General features: G+C 39.8%; 1 protein-coding gene across 2 annotated transcripts in view; it reads left to right on the forward strand.

The window, feature by feature from the left end:
• Positions 1 to 17,345, forward strand: part of LOC127951405 (receptor-type tyrosine-protein phosphatase mu) — a 142,864-nt gene that overhangs the window by 65,684 nt on the left and 59,835 nt on the right. For both annotated transcript variants that reach the window (XM_052549280.1, XM_052549279.1), the window contains exons 8-11: positions 8,187 to 8,480; positions 11,022 to 11,131; positions 12,097 to 12,298; positions 12,405 to 12,507. In XM_052549280.1, coding sequence (XP_052405240.1) covers positions 8,187 to 8,480; positions 11,022 to 11,131; positions 12,097 to 12,298; positions 12,405 to 12,507 — 709 coding nt within the window. The remainder of the gene's footprint in view (positions 1 to 8,186; positions 8,481 to 11,021; positions 11,132 to 12,096; positions 12,299 to 12,404; positions 12,508 to 17,345) is intronic.

Consider the following 17,345-nt stretch of genomic DNA (forward strand, 5'->3'; position numbering starts at 1 on the left):
ATATTTTGATAAAATATAATAAAGATTAATTAATAAATATTTATTGGTTTGTATTATTTTTTAACCAAAATATTAATATGAAATATAGCATTATTCTCTGATACTACAATAACACTGATCAGTAGAAGCCAATAACTTTACACATATATTTCTAAGAGTGTAATCCTGTGATGAAATGAATACATCATCATATTTCAATCTTCTCCTAATGCATACGAGTCTTCCCTTGAGAATATCAGATGATCTCTCCATCATTCCTTAAACATCTGTTTGCAAAGCCTGATTTGCGTTGGATGACCTTCATCATCTTCTGATCTTCAGTTTTTCACTGAATGCTCACACATCCTGGTTCCCTCTGAATCATTCCCATCATCTGTTTATTATCTTGTTCAGTTTTGGTCTGGCCTAATTCCTAACAGTCCTCTGTTTAGCTCCTCAAAGACAGTTTGGGCTTTACCTGTTTAACACATGTGTTTCAGCAGCAGCAGATTGAGGAAGCCAGTGTTTTTCTCCTGTCTTTGTTCTCTCTTTGCTGCGCTTAATGGAAGTCCAGTGACAAAGAAACAAAGACGTACAGGAAAAAAATGAGATCTACCCTTGAAAGTGAATTATTCTGTGGGAGGTTTGCAGGCTTATCGTTTCTGCGCGTTATTGTTTTGTGAGCCACACAAAGGCGTTTGTCTGAATGCAAAGCTTCGGTCTGATTGCATGTTCTTCCTCTCGAAGAGCTTTAATAAAAGCCACGCTGACCATTTTACTTCCAACTAGTGAACAAATCTACCTGTTCACAAGACACAATACCATCTCTGATAACCTTGAGAAATACTGCTATAGTGTGTGTGTGTATGTATATATATAAACACACACACACACACACACACACACTGCTGTTCTAAAGTTTGGGATCAGTGAGATTTTCTTTTTTATGTTTTTATTTTTTATCTAATGCTCACCAAGGCTAAATTTATTGGTTTAAAAAATACAGAATTGTGAAGTATATTTGCAGTTTCTAATATTGGTTTCCAATTGTAATATACTTTAATATAATTTATTTCTGTGACACGGTGCTTTTTTTTTTCTTCAGCCATTAAAAAAAAAAAAAAATCATATTATTCTGATTTCTGAAGATCATGTGACACTGAAGACTGGAGGAATGATGCTGAAAATACAGCGGAGCATCACAGAAATAAATTTATATTTAAAGAATATTAAAATAGGAAGCTATTATTTTAAATTGACTTTCATCTTCCAGCTGCATCATGTTCATCATCATGTTCTCATTCTGATCGTTTGTGTGATGAACATACATTATAAGACATTAATCTACATATTAAAGGGGTCATATGAAAATATTTGGTGTATTTGGTGTAACAGAATATGTTGACGTGCTTTAATATTTAAAAAAACACATTATTATTCAGATACTGTACAATATTATAGGTCTCTATGCCCCGCCTCTCTCAAACGCCTCATTATCTATAAAGCCCCTCCTTCTGACAAGCACAGTCTGCTCTTATTGGCCGACTGACCCAGTGCATTGTGATTGGACGAACTGAAACATTTGGGCGACATTATGCAAATATTTCCACACAGTGACATGTGGGTCATGTTTGAACGGGAGGTGTGGACGAGTCTTAACTTTGATAAAGAATATCTCTTTGGATTTGAGACTTTAGTCTTTGTAACTTTACAGATCGTCTTCATGCACCAAGAGCTTGTTACACAACAAAGAGAAAGTAACAATTGAAATTGCATCAGATGACCTTTTTAATGTAAAGTTGACTTCTACCTGACACCTCACATGAGATCCATCAAGGAAAAGCTTAATTACTCTTATCTTTTTTTCTATTATTTCTTTCTCTATTTTCCATAACTTCCATTTCTTTCTTTCTTTCTTCCTCTCTTTCTTTCACTCTTATGTTCCTTCCTCCCTCGTCTCTTTCCCCCTCTCTGTTTTGGTAATCTGTCGTTCTTCTCGTTCGTCTCTGGTTCTGTCTGATGTCGTTCATCATCAGTAATGGCAGCTGAGTGGAAGCAGATGAGTTTCGGCGCTAATGAAGATAAATTCACTCCTGACTGTTTGTCTGCTTTTATTTTTCTAAGTTTGATTTTAAAGCGGTTGCAGGAATGAAATAAATAAGAGAGGAATTAGCTTTAGCACTTTGCAGGCTGTTTGTAAACTCATATCCGTCAGTCGTGATGTATGTTGTCAGATGAATCACGCAGAGAAACATGTTTCATTAGACCCAAACCTTCAGCCCTGTTACACAGCAGACGGGAGAGTTCATTCTGTCACTTTACTTTCACTCGTACTTCCTCAAAAGCTCACAATTCATCTGATTTCAGGGAGTATCAGCGGGAATGTGGGGCTGAAGAGATATAATATAGTGCATGACTCATATGGATGACTTATGTTATCATGATTTATGATGGGTTTTGATGTGTTATGATGCATCATGATGCATTATGTGTTATGCATTATTACATGTTATAATGCTTTATAATGTGTTATGCATCATGATGTATAATGACGATTTATGATGCACTATGTATTATGATACATTATGATGTATAATGAAGTTTTATGCATAATGATGCATTATGATGCCCTATGCATTATGATACATTATGCATCATGTGTTATATATGGCATGCGCTATGATGCATTATGTGCTAAACTGTATATATATTCATCAAAGGCTGAATAGTGACTATGGCAGAAGATTACCAGCAGGTGTTCTGTTACAGCAGTGTGTATACAGAGACTCTCACATGGCATGCGGTGTATATTGCTCCCACCAACCTCTTTCCTTGTTTGAATTAAACTGTGGCCATGAATTAAGAATCCATTGCCTTGTTTTATTAAAGCAGCCACATTTGATTTGATGTCTCTGCTGTTTAATATGTCCTTGATCAATAAAAGCAGTCTGGAATGATAGTGGTTGTTTTGAGGTCTGTGAGCATTGGTCTCCCTGATCTCCGTCCCAAACACGGACCCCAGTTGAACACTGAGCATCGATCCCATGCACGGTTGTCACGGTAACGCCATCACCCTGGTGATTGGGTTCATGTTAAAGCGTGACCTGTGACCTCCTGATCTTCACGAGCAGATCGACACATCAGTCTAACAGATCAGATCGAGCCCGACGGGTCACACCGCTGAACTCATTTCATTAACTAGTGTGAGGAGCGATCGGATCCATCCGTCTCTACAGCATCACACCGTCAGAGACTTCAGACTGAGCTACACTCTAATTATAAGAGTGAGTCAAGATGCAAATGATAAAGCCATGTCTATTTCTAATTAATACGTAAACCCATTCAAATAAACGTGTGACAGCATCTATATTACCGATCACGCTGCACAGTTTACAAGATATTTGTCAGAGATGCTCAGGTTCGGTAGTTCTTACATTGATCTTTAACTTTTGAATACTTCCCTTTCTTTGAAAACACCAGTGCTGGTTGATTCTTTATAATTCTTACAGCAAGAACACAGCACAATGACAAACTTAGCGTTCTTTATGATGCGTTGTTGCATTACAATGCGCTATGTTGCATTTTGGTGTCTTACAATGCTTTATGGTGCGTTACAATGCATTCTGAAGTCTTACAATGCTTTGTTGCATTTTGATGTGTTACAATACTTTATGATGCATTGTTGCATTACAATGTGTTTCTTTGCTTTATGAAGTGTTACAATGCTTTGTTGCATTATGAAGTTGTGTTATGGTGCTTTGTTGCATTATGATGCATTATGATACTTTATGATGCATTGTTGCATTACAATGTGTTTCAATGCTTTATGATAATTATGTTGTGTTACAATAAAATTACCATTCTATATGATGCTTTTTTGCATCACAATTCGTTACCGTGCTTTATGCGGCATTATGAAGTGTTACAATACTTTGTTGTGTTACAACACTGTAACGATATTCACTCCATACTCATCGGGAAGAAGGAGGCGGGAACCGGCGCACAATCAAAACTCATTTTAATAATTAATAAATAAATACAAAACGGCGCACCAGCCCCTCACGGCCGACTGGTGCGCATAAATAAAAAGCACACACATTAAAATAACGTCCCAGGCCTGGTCCTCTCTCGTCCTTCACGGTCGTCACTCCAGTTTTATATCCTTCCATCTCCTACGTGGGACTCGATACTAGCGGTGGGGCTCAGGTGTAGCTCATCTCCAATCACTACACCTGGCCTCACTCCTCGTTCCCACGCCTCTCGGCCCCGCCCCACTCGCCACAAACACATTGCGTTGCTTTATGCTGCGTTACAATGCGATCTAATCAATTAAATGCAGCCCTGGTGAGCAGAAGAAACTTTTTTTGTTCTTTCGAAAACATAAAAAATAAAGTATGACCCAATCTTTTGAGCAGTAGTTTGGATATATACCTAATATTTAACCCAAATCGTCCCCTACACACTTCTCTCGTTGTCTGATCTGGTGTGTTGTAATAATGTCATCTAGTTGCTTGATGAAGTTAATGTGAACGAGCCATTAGGATGAACAGGAGTCAATAATGTGCTGAGAATTTAGGAAATATTATATAAATGTCAAGCTGTAATGATAAAGAGCCGCTAATAGTTCCATCTAAATGTCACGCTGAAATTATTCAATTAGCAGCTGATGAGAGAGGCCGAGCGTCCGTCATGTGCTCGTGTGTTTGCTCTGACACGACTCATGTTTACTGTTTAACACACGGGACTTTATATCACTGTTACTGTACTCACATTTACAGTATTTGAGCTGCTCGATTCGTTTACTCACAGGGAATCGCTCAGTTTTTTATTTTCCATCAAAAGCATCAGAAGATTTTAGGACAGGTGCAGTATTTCTATCTTCTCTCACCAATAGATGTTTCTTCTTCTTCTTTTTTACCAAATAGTTTGATTTATGAAATAAGTTCAAATAAGAAATATAACAACGAGAAACAATTTGCCAGAGATTTGTACAGTTGTGTTGGTGTTTCATTGAGTATGTGTGTGTGTGTGTGTTTATGGATGTGTATGGCACGTTTTCTCTGTACTGAAGCAGACATTGGCCTGGTTCAGTCATTTCTGAGGTGTTTCTCCATGACTGACATCGTTAAACATGCTGATAATGTTACGTTTGGGTGGCATTCACACAGTTCACTCTGTGTGTGTGTGTGTGTGTGTGTGTGTGTGTGTGTGTTTGTGTCTGTGTGTGTGTGTGTGTGTGTGTGTGTGTGTGTGTGTTTGTGTCTGTGTGTGTGTGTGTGTGTGTGTGTGTGTGTGTGTGTGTGTGTGTGTGTGTGTGTGTGTTTGTGTCTGTGTGTGTGTGTGTGTGTGTGTGTGTGTGTGTGTTCCCGTCCCGCTCGGACTCGTCCCAGTCACTGTGCGTCGCTGATAGTTACGCAAATAGAGGGATTTTAAAGCTCTATTTTCTGCATGACACTCTTTAAACGGCAGCAATGCATGTGAAGGAGCCTTCAGACGTCCATCTGCTCTCGTTCACTTCATCTCACTCTATTTTCATCCTTCAGTATTAAAAACATTTTGTGTTATTTCACCCAAACATTTAAATGTATTTAAGTTTACTCATCCTCAGTCCATCCAATACTGGGATGAGTGTGTGTCTTCATCAGGTTTGTAGAAATGTATCACTGCATCAGTGTCTCATCAATGGATGCTCTGCAGTGAATGGGTGCCGTCAGAATGAGAGTCTGATAAAAACATCACAATAATCCACAGCACTCCAGTCCATCAGTGAACATCTGGAGAAGACAAAACCTGAAACACATACAGCATTAAGATGATTTTAACTCAAACACATAATCCATAATAACACTTCCTCCGTGTTTTCTTGTCTCCTCCTCATTCTCAAGTGGTTTTCACATCAATGAGGAGGAAATATCTCACAAATCATTCTGTGTATACGGCCAATTGTCCAAAAAATCAGTAGAACTGCTGAACTTAGAAAATTGTAAAGAGGATCAATTTGGCTGCGATTGTCTGAAATTAAGTTCACTCTTTCTTTTTACCCATCACTTGTTCTCAAAAACGTATCTCAGCGTAAATTCATAAACACACACACACACACACACACACTGAAAATTATATATATAGTGTTAATGCATGACGTGGAGGCACAGAACCACCCAACATGAAGCAGAGAGCCTTTACTCTAAAGATGAATTTAAGTGAATATTGGTGATATTACACATCTGCTCACGCAGTCCATCGGTGTTCTCCAGCATGTTGATGTGTGTGATTTGTCAGAATAAGACGGACTGATTCTTGAACATGCGTGCTCAGCTGTTTCTCGTGCGTCTGACCTTTCCAAATGTCATTTTTCTGCTTTGCTTTTTGGTGTTGTGAATAAATGATGAAATGCATCTGAGACGCTAAACTCTGTTCACTGCGTTTCCGTCACATTTGCGGTTTGTCCCCTGTAATGCGTGCTTGTGTTCTGTTTTTATCTTCCATTTGCATTTAATCATTTAGCAAGCGTTGAGCTGTCAGGTCTGAACAGTCAAGGACGAGCTTCACAGAGGAGCATGCAGACCTCTGAGACGACCTTCCATTCTTCTGAAACATTCAGAGTCTGTCATTGAACAATACAGCGACGAGCCCCCCCGAGGCTGGGCACTTACTGTGCTAAAATCATGTTATGAAACAGCAGCAACATTCAGGTGAATTAATGAAGACGAGGTTTGACGAATAGCTGCATTTATTATTCTGGTGCCACTTGATGCCTTTATATTTAATGCATTATAAAAGTATTCTAATGCATTCATTAATGCACCTTATAATGCATTCAGTTATCCCATAAATAATTGTTGTTATAATGTATTATAAGACTTATCTATTAATTATTACATCTTCAGAATGTGCAGTGCATTAAAACACATGGCAAGCAACCAGATTTAACTGATTTAGGAATCTGCAATAATACAATAATGCATTTTAACATGCATTTAAGAATAATGCATCACTTGGACTTAATGCATTATACTGTGCGTAAAGTACTGAAGTAAAGGCTTGAACGTCACACTTTAAAAACACATCTTCAGAGCAAAAATTGCATTTTCAGCTGTTTTTATATATTTATTTGCATAAACCCTAACCCTAAACCAATATAACTCATTAAATGGTAAATTTCCCCCCAAATATATCGCTGTTCAAGACATCTGGTGTCTTTCTGGTGCACACTGTGACAAACCTGAGAGGTGCTATATGAGTGTGTGTGTGTGTGTGTGTGTGTGTGTGTGTCTCCAGAATGGAAAAGGGAAATTGAGCGCTGTCTGGGTCTAATAGGTGGGAAAATGTTAAGTTCCAGAGAAATGGACTTCAGATTTAAGCGAGAATGGAAATTGATCCTATTAGTGTGTGTTGAGGCCTGAATCCAACCAGAGAGAGACAGAGAACGGTCTTCTGATTTCATTCACTGCTGCCCTTCAGAAGCGACTGAAGAGATGCATGTTTCCCAGAAGATAAACTCACCATTTACCTCCATCATCCTGTTTCCAGAAGCTTCCGGTCCCTTGCTGCTTCATGTTTGGATCATCAGCACCGTTTGAAAAATATAAGTATAAAATATAGACCTATATCATATTTCAGTTATGGAAAATATAGTATTCTGGACTAACAAAAACAATACATTTTTAAGATGCTCTTTATTTTGTTAGTTATTTTGCATGTACTGTACATTTACTGTATGCATTCAGCAGGCTCTTTCATCCAATGCATCTTACAAAAGAGCAACAGAAGCAGTTGTTTGATATGCATTGAGCAGATGTTGATCAGATGTCTGTGGACTGTGCTGTGATGCTGTATTAGATGCAGTCTTTCATCTGATCTGATTGCTGCTTTGATCCTGGAGTGGTTTATAGGAGTCGCTCTCATGTTTGCAGACCCACAGAAACGGGATCAGCGCTCTGGTTTCTGATGAGAATTGACACTTCCTTCAGCATGAGGATTATTCACTCCACTTTTGTTGTGATTTTACATTTGTAGAAGAAGAGTGATTTATATTAAAAACAAACAAGCAAGCTCTGCCCATGCAGATATAAAAGTAATTCAAAAGTAGCGTAACGCATTGCTTTCCATAAAAAAAGTAACTATGTTATATAATTAGTTATTTTTTGGGAGAAATGCAATATTGTAATGCATTCATTTTAAAAGTAACTTGTTGTTGTCTCTCTCAGAGCCCATGCACGACCCGCAGGAGCTGAAGGTGGTGGACATCGAGGCCCGTCAGGTGACGCTTCGCTGGGAGCCGCTGGGATATAACGTGACCCGCTGCCACAACTACAGCCTGACGGTGCAGTACCGCGCCAGAGGAGGAGGCAAGGAGGAGAGCAGGGAGGAGACGGCACACGGCAGCCAGCACACCATCCACAACCTCTCGCCCTTCACCAACCTCAGCCTCAGGATGCTGCTGCGCAACCGCGAGGGAGTCAAAGAGAGCCCCGAGATCCACGTCCAGACCGAAGAAGACGGTGAGACAGAGAGAGTCTGTCTGTCTGTCTACTTTCATTAGTTTATGAACTTTTCCAGTTAATACACACTATATAAAACTAAATATTAAAAAAAGAAACCTTATTGAACATATAGCTCTACATTTAAATAAAATTCATAAAAATATACAAACCCGATTCCAAAAAAGTTGGGACACTGTACAAATTGTGAATAAAAGCACAATGCAATGATGTGGACGTTTCAAATTTCAATATTTTATTAGGAATACAACATAGATGACATATCAAATAACTTTAAAGTGAGAAAATGTATAATTTTAAGGGAAAAATAAGTTGATTTTAAATTTCATGGCATCAACACATCTCAAAAAAGTTGGGACAAGGCCATGTTTATCACTGTGTGGCATCCCCTCTTCTTTTTATAACAGAGTGCAAACGTCTGGGGACTGAGGAGACAAGTGTCTCAAGTTTAGGATCTTGTCTAATACAGGCTTTTAGTTCCTCAACTGTCTTAGGTCTTCTTTTTCACATCTTCCTCTTTATGATGCACCAAATGTTTTCTCTGGGTGAAAGATCTGGACTGCAGGCTGGTCATTTCAGACCCGGATCCTTCTTCTACACAGCCATGATGTTGTAATTGATGCAGTATGTGGTCTGGCATTGTCATGATGGAAAATGCAAGGTCTTCCCTGAAAGAAACGATGTCTGGATGGGAGTATATGTTGTTCTAGAACTTGGATACACCTTTCAGCATTGATGGAGCTCATCTTTCCAGATGTGTAAGCTGCCCATGCCACACACACTCATGCAACCCCATACCATCAGAGATGCAGCTTCTGAACTGAGCGCTGATAACAACTTGGGTTGTCCTTGTCTTCTGTAGTCCGGATGACATGGTGTCCCAGTTTTCCAAAAAGAACTTCCAATTTTGATTCGTCTGACCACAGAACAGTTTTCCACTCTGTCACAGTTCATTTTAAATGAGCCTTGGCCCAGAGAAAACACCTGCGCTTCTGGATCATGTTTAGTTATGGCTTCTTTTTTTACCTATAGAGTTTTAGCCGGTCATGGCGAATAGCACGGTGGATTGTGTTGACCGACAATGTTTTCTGGAAGTATTCCTGAGCCCATGTTGTGATCTCCATTACAGTATCATTCCTGTATGTGATGCAGAGCCGTCTAAAAGCTGAAGATCACGGGAATCCAGTGTGGTTTTCCGGCCTTGACCCTTACACACAGAGATTGTTCCAGATTCTCTGAATCTTTGGATGATATTATACACTGTAGATGATGATAACTTCAAATTCTTTGCAATTGTTCTTGGAGAAACTCCTTTCTGATATTGCTCCACTATTTTTCGTCGCAGCATTGGGGGAATTGGTGATCCTCTGCCCATCTTGACTTCTGAGAGACACTGTCACTCTGAGAGGCTCTTTTTATACCCAATCATGTTCCCAATTAACCTAATAAGTTGCAGATTGGTCATCCAGCTGTTCCTTATATGCACATTTAACTTTCCCGGCCTCTTATTGCTACCTGTCCCAACTTTTTTGGAATGTGTAGATCTCATGAAATCCAAAATGAGCCAATATTTGGCATGACATTTCAAAATGTCTCACTTTCAACATTTGATATGTTATCTATATTCTATTTTGAATAAAATATAAGTTTATGAGATTTGTAAATTATTCCATTCCTTTTTTACTCACAATTTGTACAGTGTCCCAACTTTTTTTGATTCGGGTTTGTATATAGGCTAAAGTTTTACAGAACTTCTGAAACATTGGGACTTTAGTTGATTGGATTTATTAATCAAAAAGAAGTAATCATAAAGCACCTCAATAACCTGAAGCAGACAGGAAAGATTCTTGATCAGAAGAGGCTTCTTTGCTAAATCTGAAGGATTAACTGAAGGGTGAAGTTGCTCAGATGAGCGCTGTATTGTGTGTAAGAGCATCATTACGTCAGTGAATCAGCTGCTGGATCACACTCATCTTATTCCACATGTTCCTTCATGAAGCGCTGACATTTAGCTTGAATGTCTAATTACGTCCCCCATTAGCAGAGCTCTTCGGACCGAATAAACATGATGTTTTTGTTTCCAGAGATCGGCAACCTTTATAAATAATTAGACACCTGGGCCGCGTCTCTTAAACACACACACACACACACACACACACACACACACACACACACACACACTCTTTTGTTCTGCTCAGAGTCACGTCGAGTTAATAACGCTCCTGTGAGAGGATGAAACCATAAACAAACCAGAAATAAGAGGGGAACGTGTGTATTTCTGTAGATCTACGCATTCAAAACCATCATTTGTTCTCATTTTAGTAATAAAACCCCTTCGCTTCGTAATACCATGTAACAGAATGTAGCTTTTCAGCATGAACCGCTCACTTCTTAGATACCAAACATTCATTTAACGTTTGTTAACTCTAACAAAACAAAACCGCTACTGAGGATGTCGCATGCAAATGAAGAGCTACTGCTGTTGCTGTGTTTTGATGGTTTGTGATGTCACTTCCTGTTTGTGATGTCACTTCCTGTCAGTGCCGGGGGAAGTTCCTCTGGATTCGATCCAGGCCAGTGTTTACGAGGACAAGATCCTGCTGAAGTGGAGAGAACCAGCGCAGACCTTCGGCATCATCACTCAGTATGAGGTGAACACACACACACACACACACAGCCATCCTAGCAACCAGCAAGCAACTCCCTAGTAACCACACAAAGGAATTCTTGAAGCGTCTCGACTTTGACAGATTATCTAATATTTAATAGTTACTTGAGACACAGACTGGGAACTAGTAGATCCATCAATCCAGGAAAAACAAGAACTATCAGTCCAGCTCTTCACCGTGTGAGTGTGTGTGTGTGTGTGTGTGTGTGTGTGTGTGTGTGTGTGTCAGGTGGGACTAACCGTAGACCTGATTGTCCATGAGCTGGCAGTGACGTCCTGTCTTTGATTTGACAGTATCAAAGCGCTGAAGCTGAGACTCTCTGACGGGTCGTGATATCAAAGGACAGTTTGGGCTTTTTTCCTCTTATCAAGGGAACCCTGATCCTTCCTCTCCTTCCTCTCTCTCTCTCTCTCTCTCTCTCTCTCTCTCTCTCTCTCTCTCTCTCTCTCTCTCTGATTCCAGACATTCTGTTCTTCTTGTAAATTTCCAGGGAGATTTCCCGTCCTCAGATTCTCTGTTCCTGACCCGATCCACAGCAGGAACATCGTTTCCGCCGGATGACGTCAGTCAGATCTTCACAACATCCCCACTTTCTCATTTCAGAATGGGAATAATTTAAGTCTAATAGCAGTGTGAGGTTCTGAGAAGCAGAAGTGTTTCTAGTACAACGCTTCATTAAAGCCGCGTAATGAACAAACCCCTCCAAATATGAGAAGACACTTTCTCCTTCAGATTCCTGCCCTGATCCGACAGAATCACAGACGGTTTCATTGATTTCTTTATTTATTTATGGCGGGCTGATAATTGAAAAGAGCCTTGAAGCATTTCAGATATCATAGAGTCTAATTTGGTGGAACCCGAAGCACTTCTTGAATCATTTGTTTGGGCGACACTGATATGCATTTGTGTGATTGTAACGTGAGCGCTGGTGTTTGTGTTGTTCTCAGATCTCGTATAAAGCCGTCAGCTCCTTCGACCCGCTGCTGGATCTCTCTAACCAGAGCGGGAAGGTGGTTAAACTGGGGAATGAAAGCAGCAGTGTGTTTCTGGGTCTGTACCCGGGCTCCACGTACTCCTTCACCATCAGAGCCAGCACAGCGAAGGGCTTCGGACCGCCGGCCATCACACAGGCCACCACCAAGATCTCAGGTGTGTGTCTGCAGCACATAAATCAAATAAAATGGTTTTATACTGTGTAAGGCACTTTGTATTTGCATTGCAGCTGTAAAAGTGCTATGTAAATCTAATTTTGCAGCTCCGCTGATGCCGGTGTACGATCAGGAGACTCCTCTGAACCAGACGGACAGCACGGTGACGGTTCTGCTCAAACCGGCTCAGAGCCGAGGCGCTCCAGTCAGGTACCATTAGTTGAGTTTGACTTCCTCTGGCCGTCCGTTTGCTGTTTTTATCTTTCTTTCCTCCTGTATTGTTTGTGGATTCCTCCGAGTGCTCGTTGTTCTTTGAAGCGGAGAACAAAGTGTGTGTGTGTGTGTGTGTGTGTGTCTGGTCCCTGAACCTCTTTCATGTGTTCCTGACTGTGTCACCGCGGCCCCTGACTGTCCCTGCGCTCGCAACGATCCTGTGAACACAATCTCGGCTCTCATTAATAAACGCTGCACATCTCTCCGCTCATCCGGAGGAGAACGCGTCTAGCTCATATTTCAGACCAAATTAATAGAAAAATAAGTGAATGAATGATTTTTAGCTCATTTAAACCATTCGTTGACCACAGGTGTCCCTAGTGTTTGATGTGTATGTTTGGAAATATGTGCAGCGCTCCGTTCTGAATCCACTCTTTTTGTTTTACTCTTTTTGCTATTTTTAGGCTTGTCTGTCTGTTAATGTCATACTTCAAAATGATTAACATTGCAAATAAAATCCAGTCTTAATAACAATGAAAGACTTCAGAATGAGATGTGAGCTGCTAAACATTTCATTTTTTAATTTATGATAGAAATAACCAGTCATGCAAACTACTTGGTATTTTATTTTATTTTATTTTTATTTTTTTTGCTGTTTTGGATATATATCTTATTTTAATTGTCATGTGATTCATTACTGAATGTGACAAAATGTGGCATTTTGTGCATTTTAGACATAATATTTTGAGTGAATTTGTACATATTTTAAAAGAAAAATATTATTTGCTAATATTTTTGAGTTTACAGTAAATTGTAGTTCTTTTACAGTTCTTCCAGTTTGTCTGTTCACTTTGAATCTCTTTTAACTCTTTAATTATTTTGTAACACATTACAACAATATCTCTTTTTTAACATTAGATAATAAAAAAAACTTTATGCATCTTTATGCATTTTTATTTAAAAAAAATGATCATGTTCACAGTGTATTAACTAATGTTAAAAGATCATTTTTGATTTGACAGAATGTTCAGATAAATGCTGAGTATTATTCATTCTTAGTTCATGTGACCATCTGATTTTAACCTTTATATATCTGAATAACTGATATGAGCAGGACATGTTTTGATGTTTTTTAGGGTTCAGTTGCTCTATATTCTAATCTTTTATTTTCGTCTGTGTTTGTGAAGGTTTGTGTCTCTGTGTTTGTCACAATCACAGACAAACATCATTATTTACTGCTGCATGTTCAGCGTGTTTAATAAGAAGCGGATGAAACTGTAACATCTTCTGCATAAGATTATTATATTACTTTAATATCAGATATCCTGGGACTGACGCTGGACTGTACGCCGCACAAATAACGGCAGTAAATTACAGTCGTGTTTACCGCAGTAATCTCTGCTGGATTACACCGCCAGCTCCATCATTTAATCTGATCTGATCTGATCAAATCATGTCCTTACCTCGTCAACATTCCCAAACCAGATCTGAAAATAGGAGAAGCAAGATTTGATTATTGTGATCCGCATCTAATCTCTCGGTCTGTGATTGGGTTTCTGTGATTTATCGAGACGAGTCGCTTGTCCTTATCACACACACACACACACACACACACACACACACACACACACAAAATCAATCTATACATGAGATTTTATTTAAAGGGTCACTCTGGACCAAGAGCATCTGAGATCAGACTTGATCCCAATAACAATGTTCAGAAAACAGGGATTAATAATGTCATCAAATTAATTAGGATCATTATCCGCTGGAGTGTGTTTTTCTGTGGCTCCAGTGGAAACACTGTTTAATAATCCTCATTCTTCACGTCACAGATTAACTGCTGGATCTTGAGCATTATCAGCAGCAGAAGACTGTGTTTCTGTGAGGATTACAGACAGAACTGCTCCTAATGTCTCTTTGTTTGCGAGCGAGTAATCAAAGCGTGTGAAGAGCTGCAGGAGACAGCAGAGCAGATGTTTGCCATCGATACCCGTCTGAAGAAACACATCCCAAACACACGACACACAGTCCTGACGAGAGACGCCACCCAGAGTTACACAATATCACAGTGATGGGACACTCTTCTCTCAAATTAGCATCAGAAACATGAATCCTCCCACACACACACACACACACGTTTGCTTAAACTCTAATTGGCTGTGACATGTAATCTCTGTGACACTTCATGCGTGTGTGTGTGTGTGTGTGTGTGGGAACGTTCGTGTCCGGAGGGGAAGCGTGTGGCGCTGGTTTTGAGAGGATCACTGATCCGTCACACACTGATTGAAACGCCTCAAGAATCCAGAACTAAACGCCTGTTTACAACAGCTGAGAGAAACACCCAGCCTTATCAGTTACACACACACACACAGAGAGAGAGAGACACACACACACACACACAGAGAGAGAGAGATACACACACACACACACACACAGAGAGAGAGACACACACACACACACACACACAGAGAGAGAGAGAGAGACACACACACACACAGAGAGAGAGAGAGAGACACACACACACACAGAGAGAGAGAGAGAGAGACACACACACACACACACACACACACACAGAGAGAGAGAGAGAGAGAGAGATACACACAGAGACACACACACACAGAGAGACACACACACACACAGAGACACACACGCACAGAGAGAGACACACACGCAGACACAGAGAGAGAGACACAGACACACACACACACACACAGACACAGAGAGAGAGAGAGAGAGAGAGAGAGAGAGAGAGACACACACACAGAGACACATACACACAGACACACACACACACACACAGAGAGACACACACAGACACAGAGAGAGATTTTGATTTTAACAAAACTTTTATTACAACACAGTGTACAAGACATTACCTAGTATTTATCATACCAGACTTTTACACCAAAGTATAAATGTACAAAATAAAAATGAAAAAAATCACAGCACAAAAATCAATTCGCCTTCAAAAACAGAGCACAGAGCCTCCTTGTAGCACCAAATACATTCAAATGTAACAAAATCATCAATGGACTTATAATATAAAAAATCTACCATAACTCTTGACTTCACCAGGTTAGAAAACAAGGCAACCATATTCTGATTAAGATTCTGTTCTATTTTCTTTTTCCTACTTAAATAAATGGCCAGCTTGGCTTGGCCTAGAACAAAATTCAGAAGCTGACAGACAACACTTTTTTTTCTCACATACTTGTACCCCAAAATAAATGTCTCCAGAGAAAAGGTCTCATTGCACCTCATAAAAACATCGCTTACAACTTCAAACAAAGGTTGTAGTCTACAACAATTCATGAACACATGAAAAATGGTTTCTCTAGTAGAGCAAAAAGGACATCCAGAGTCAACTTCAGGGTTTAAAACTGACACAAAAGCGTTAACCGCAACAGCACCATGAATGATCTTCCACTGTAAATCACCTGTTCTCTTGGTTAACGGTGGTTTATACAAAGAACTCCACTCAGGCTTTACGCCTTCGTCCAGTTTAAAAACATCACGCCAGGGAGTATCAACTCTTGCACTTAAGACATTTTTGCTAAACACTAAAACACAAGACCTGTACAAAGATTTACCAGCACTTAAAAAAAAGTCTTTACACAGAGATGCAGAATTTTTAAAAAAGGGGGAAATAATCCCTTCAACATTTATAGCCAAAGATAAACGAGGAAAGGAGTCTTTGGGATTTGCAACACAAGAACCTACACAATATTCCGTTAACAATTCCATTTCAGTTGTTTCAAGAGCAGCTTTCCATTTCATGAGCAACTGGTTAACAAGACGAATAGACCTGATTCCCAAGTGTTGAGCTAGAGCTACTTCATCCTTGAAATCTGGCCCCACAATGCTCAGTAGCTGACTCAGAGTGAGAACGTCATGTCCCACCAACACCCTACTGAGTCCAGGAAAACAGGAACTGTCCATTAAATCCAACCGGGCGCCATGGATTAAAGGCTCTTCCAGTAACCAGAAAAGAGAAGGTGAGCTATCTGAACGCTGGACAAAAAAGAGACTCCAAACTTTAAAAGTATTCTTATAAAAAATTGGCAACTTAGAGGTGTCCAGTTTTAGGGGATCCATTAGGAAAAGTGCTTTGTCAAGTCCCAAACCTGCAAAGCTCCGTAGAATCAGGCATGAAACAGCGCGCCAGTTACAGTCTGAAGGTCCATCCAGCAGTCTTTGCACAAACTGCAACCGAAAGGCTGCAATCCTGCTTTGAAGATGCATTAGTCCTTGTCCACCCTCCTCCTTAGGCAAAAACAATACATTTTGTGAAACCCAGTGTAACCTATCCCAAAAAAAGTTCACCATGAGAGTCTGAATTTTTAAAAGTAATTGCAAAGGAGGATCTACACAGGCAAACCTATGCCATAAGGAAGACGCCACCAAGTTGTTAACAATTAAAACGCGTCCTCTATATGATAATTTTGGAGACAAATGCTTCCACTTGTCTAGGCGTCCTTTGACTTTTTCAATTAAACCTTCCCAGTTTTTCTGTACTACTCTCTCCTCACCCAGAAAAACCCCCAAATATCTAAATCCTTCTTTTCCCCACTGTAAACCAGAAGGGAGTTGGGGTTTTCCACCTTCCCAGCTTCCTATCAGAAGGGCTTCACTCTTATTCCAGTTTACATTAGCGGAAGACAAGGTTTTAAAATCTCCAAGCAATTCGAATAAAACCTGCACATCACTTTGCTTACTAATCATTACTACTAAATCATCAGCATACGCTGATAATGAAAAGTTGCAATTACACGATGGCAAAGAAATACCCTCTAGTTTCAACCTAATTTGTTGTAATAAAGGCTCTATGGCCA

The sequence above is a fragment of the Carassius gibelio genome, chromosome B2 (assembly GCF_023724105.1).
Source record: "Carassius gibelio isolate Cgi1373 ecotype wild population from Czech Republic chromosome B2, carGib1.2-hapl.c, whole genome shotgun sequence".
Lineage (NCBI taxonomy): Eukaryota > Metazoa > Chordata > Actinopteri > Cypriniformes > Cyprinidae > Carassius > Carassius gibelio.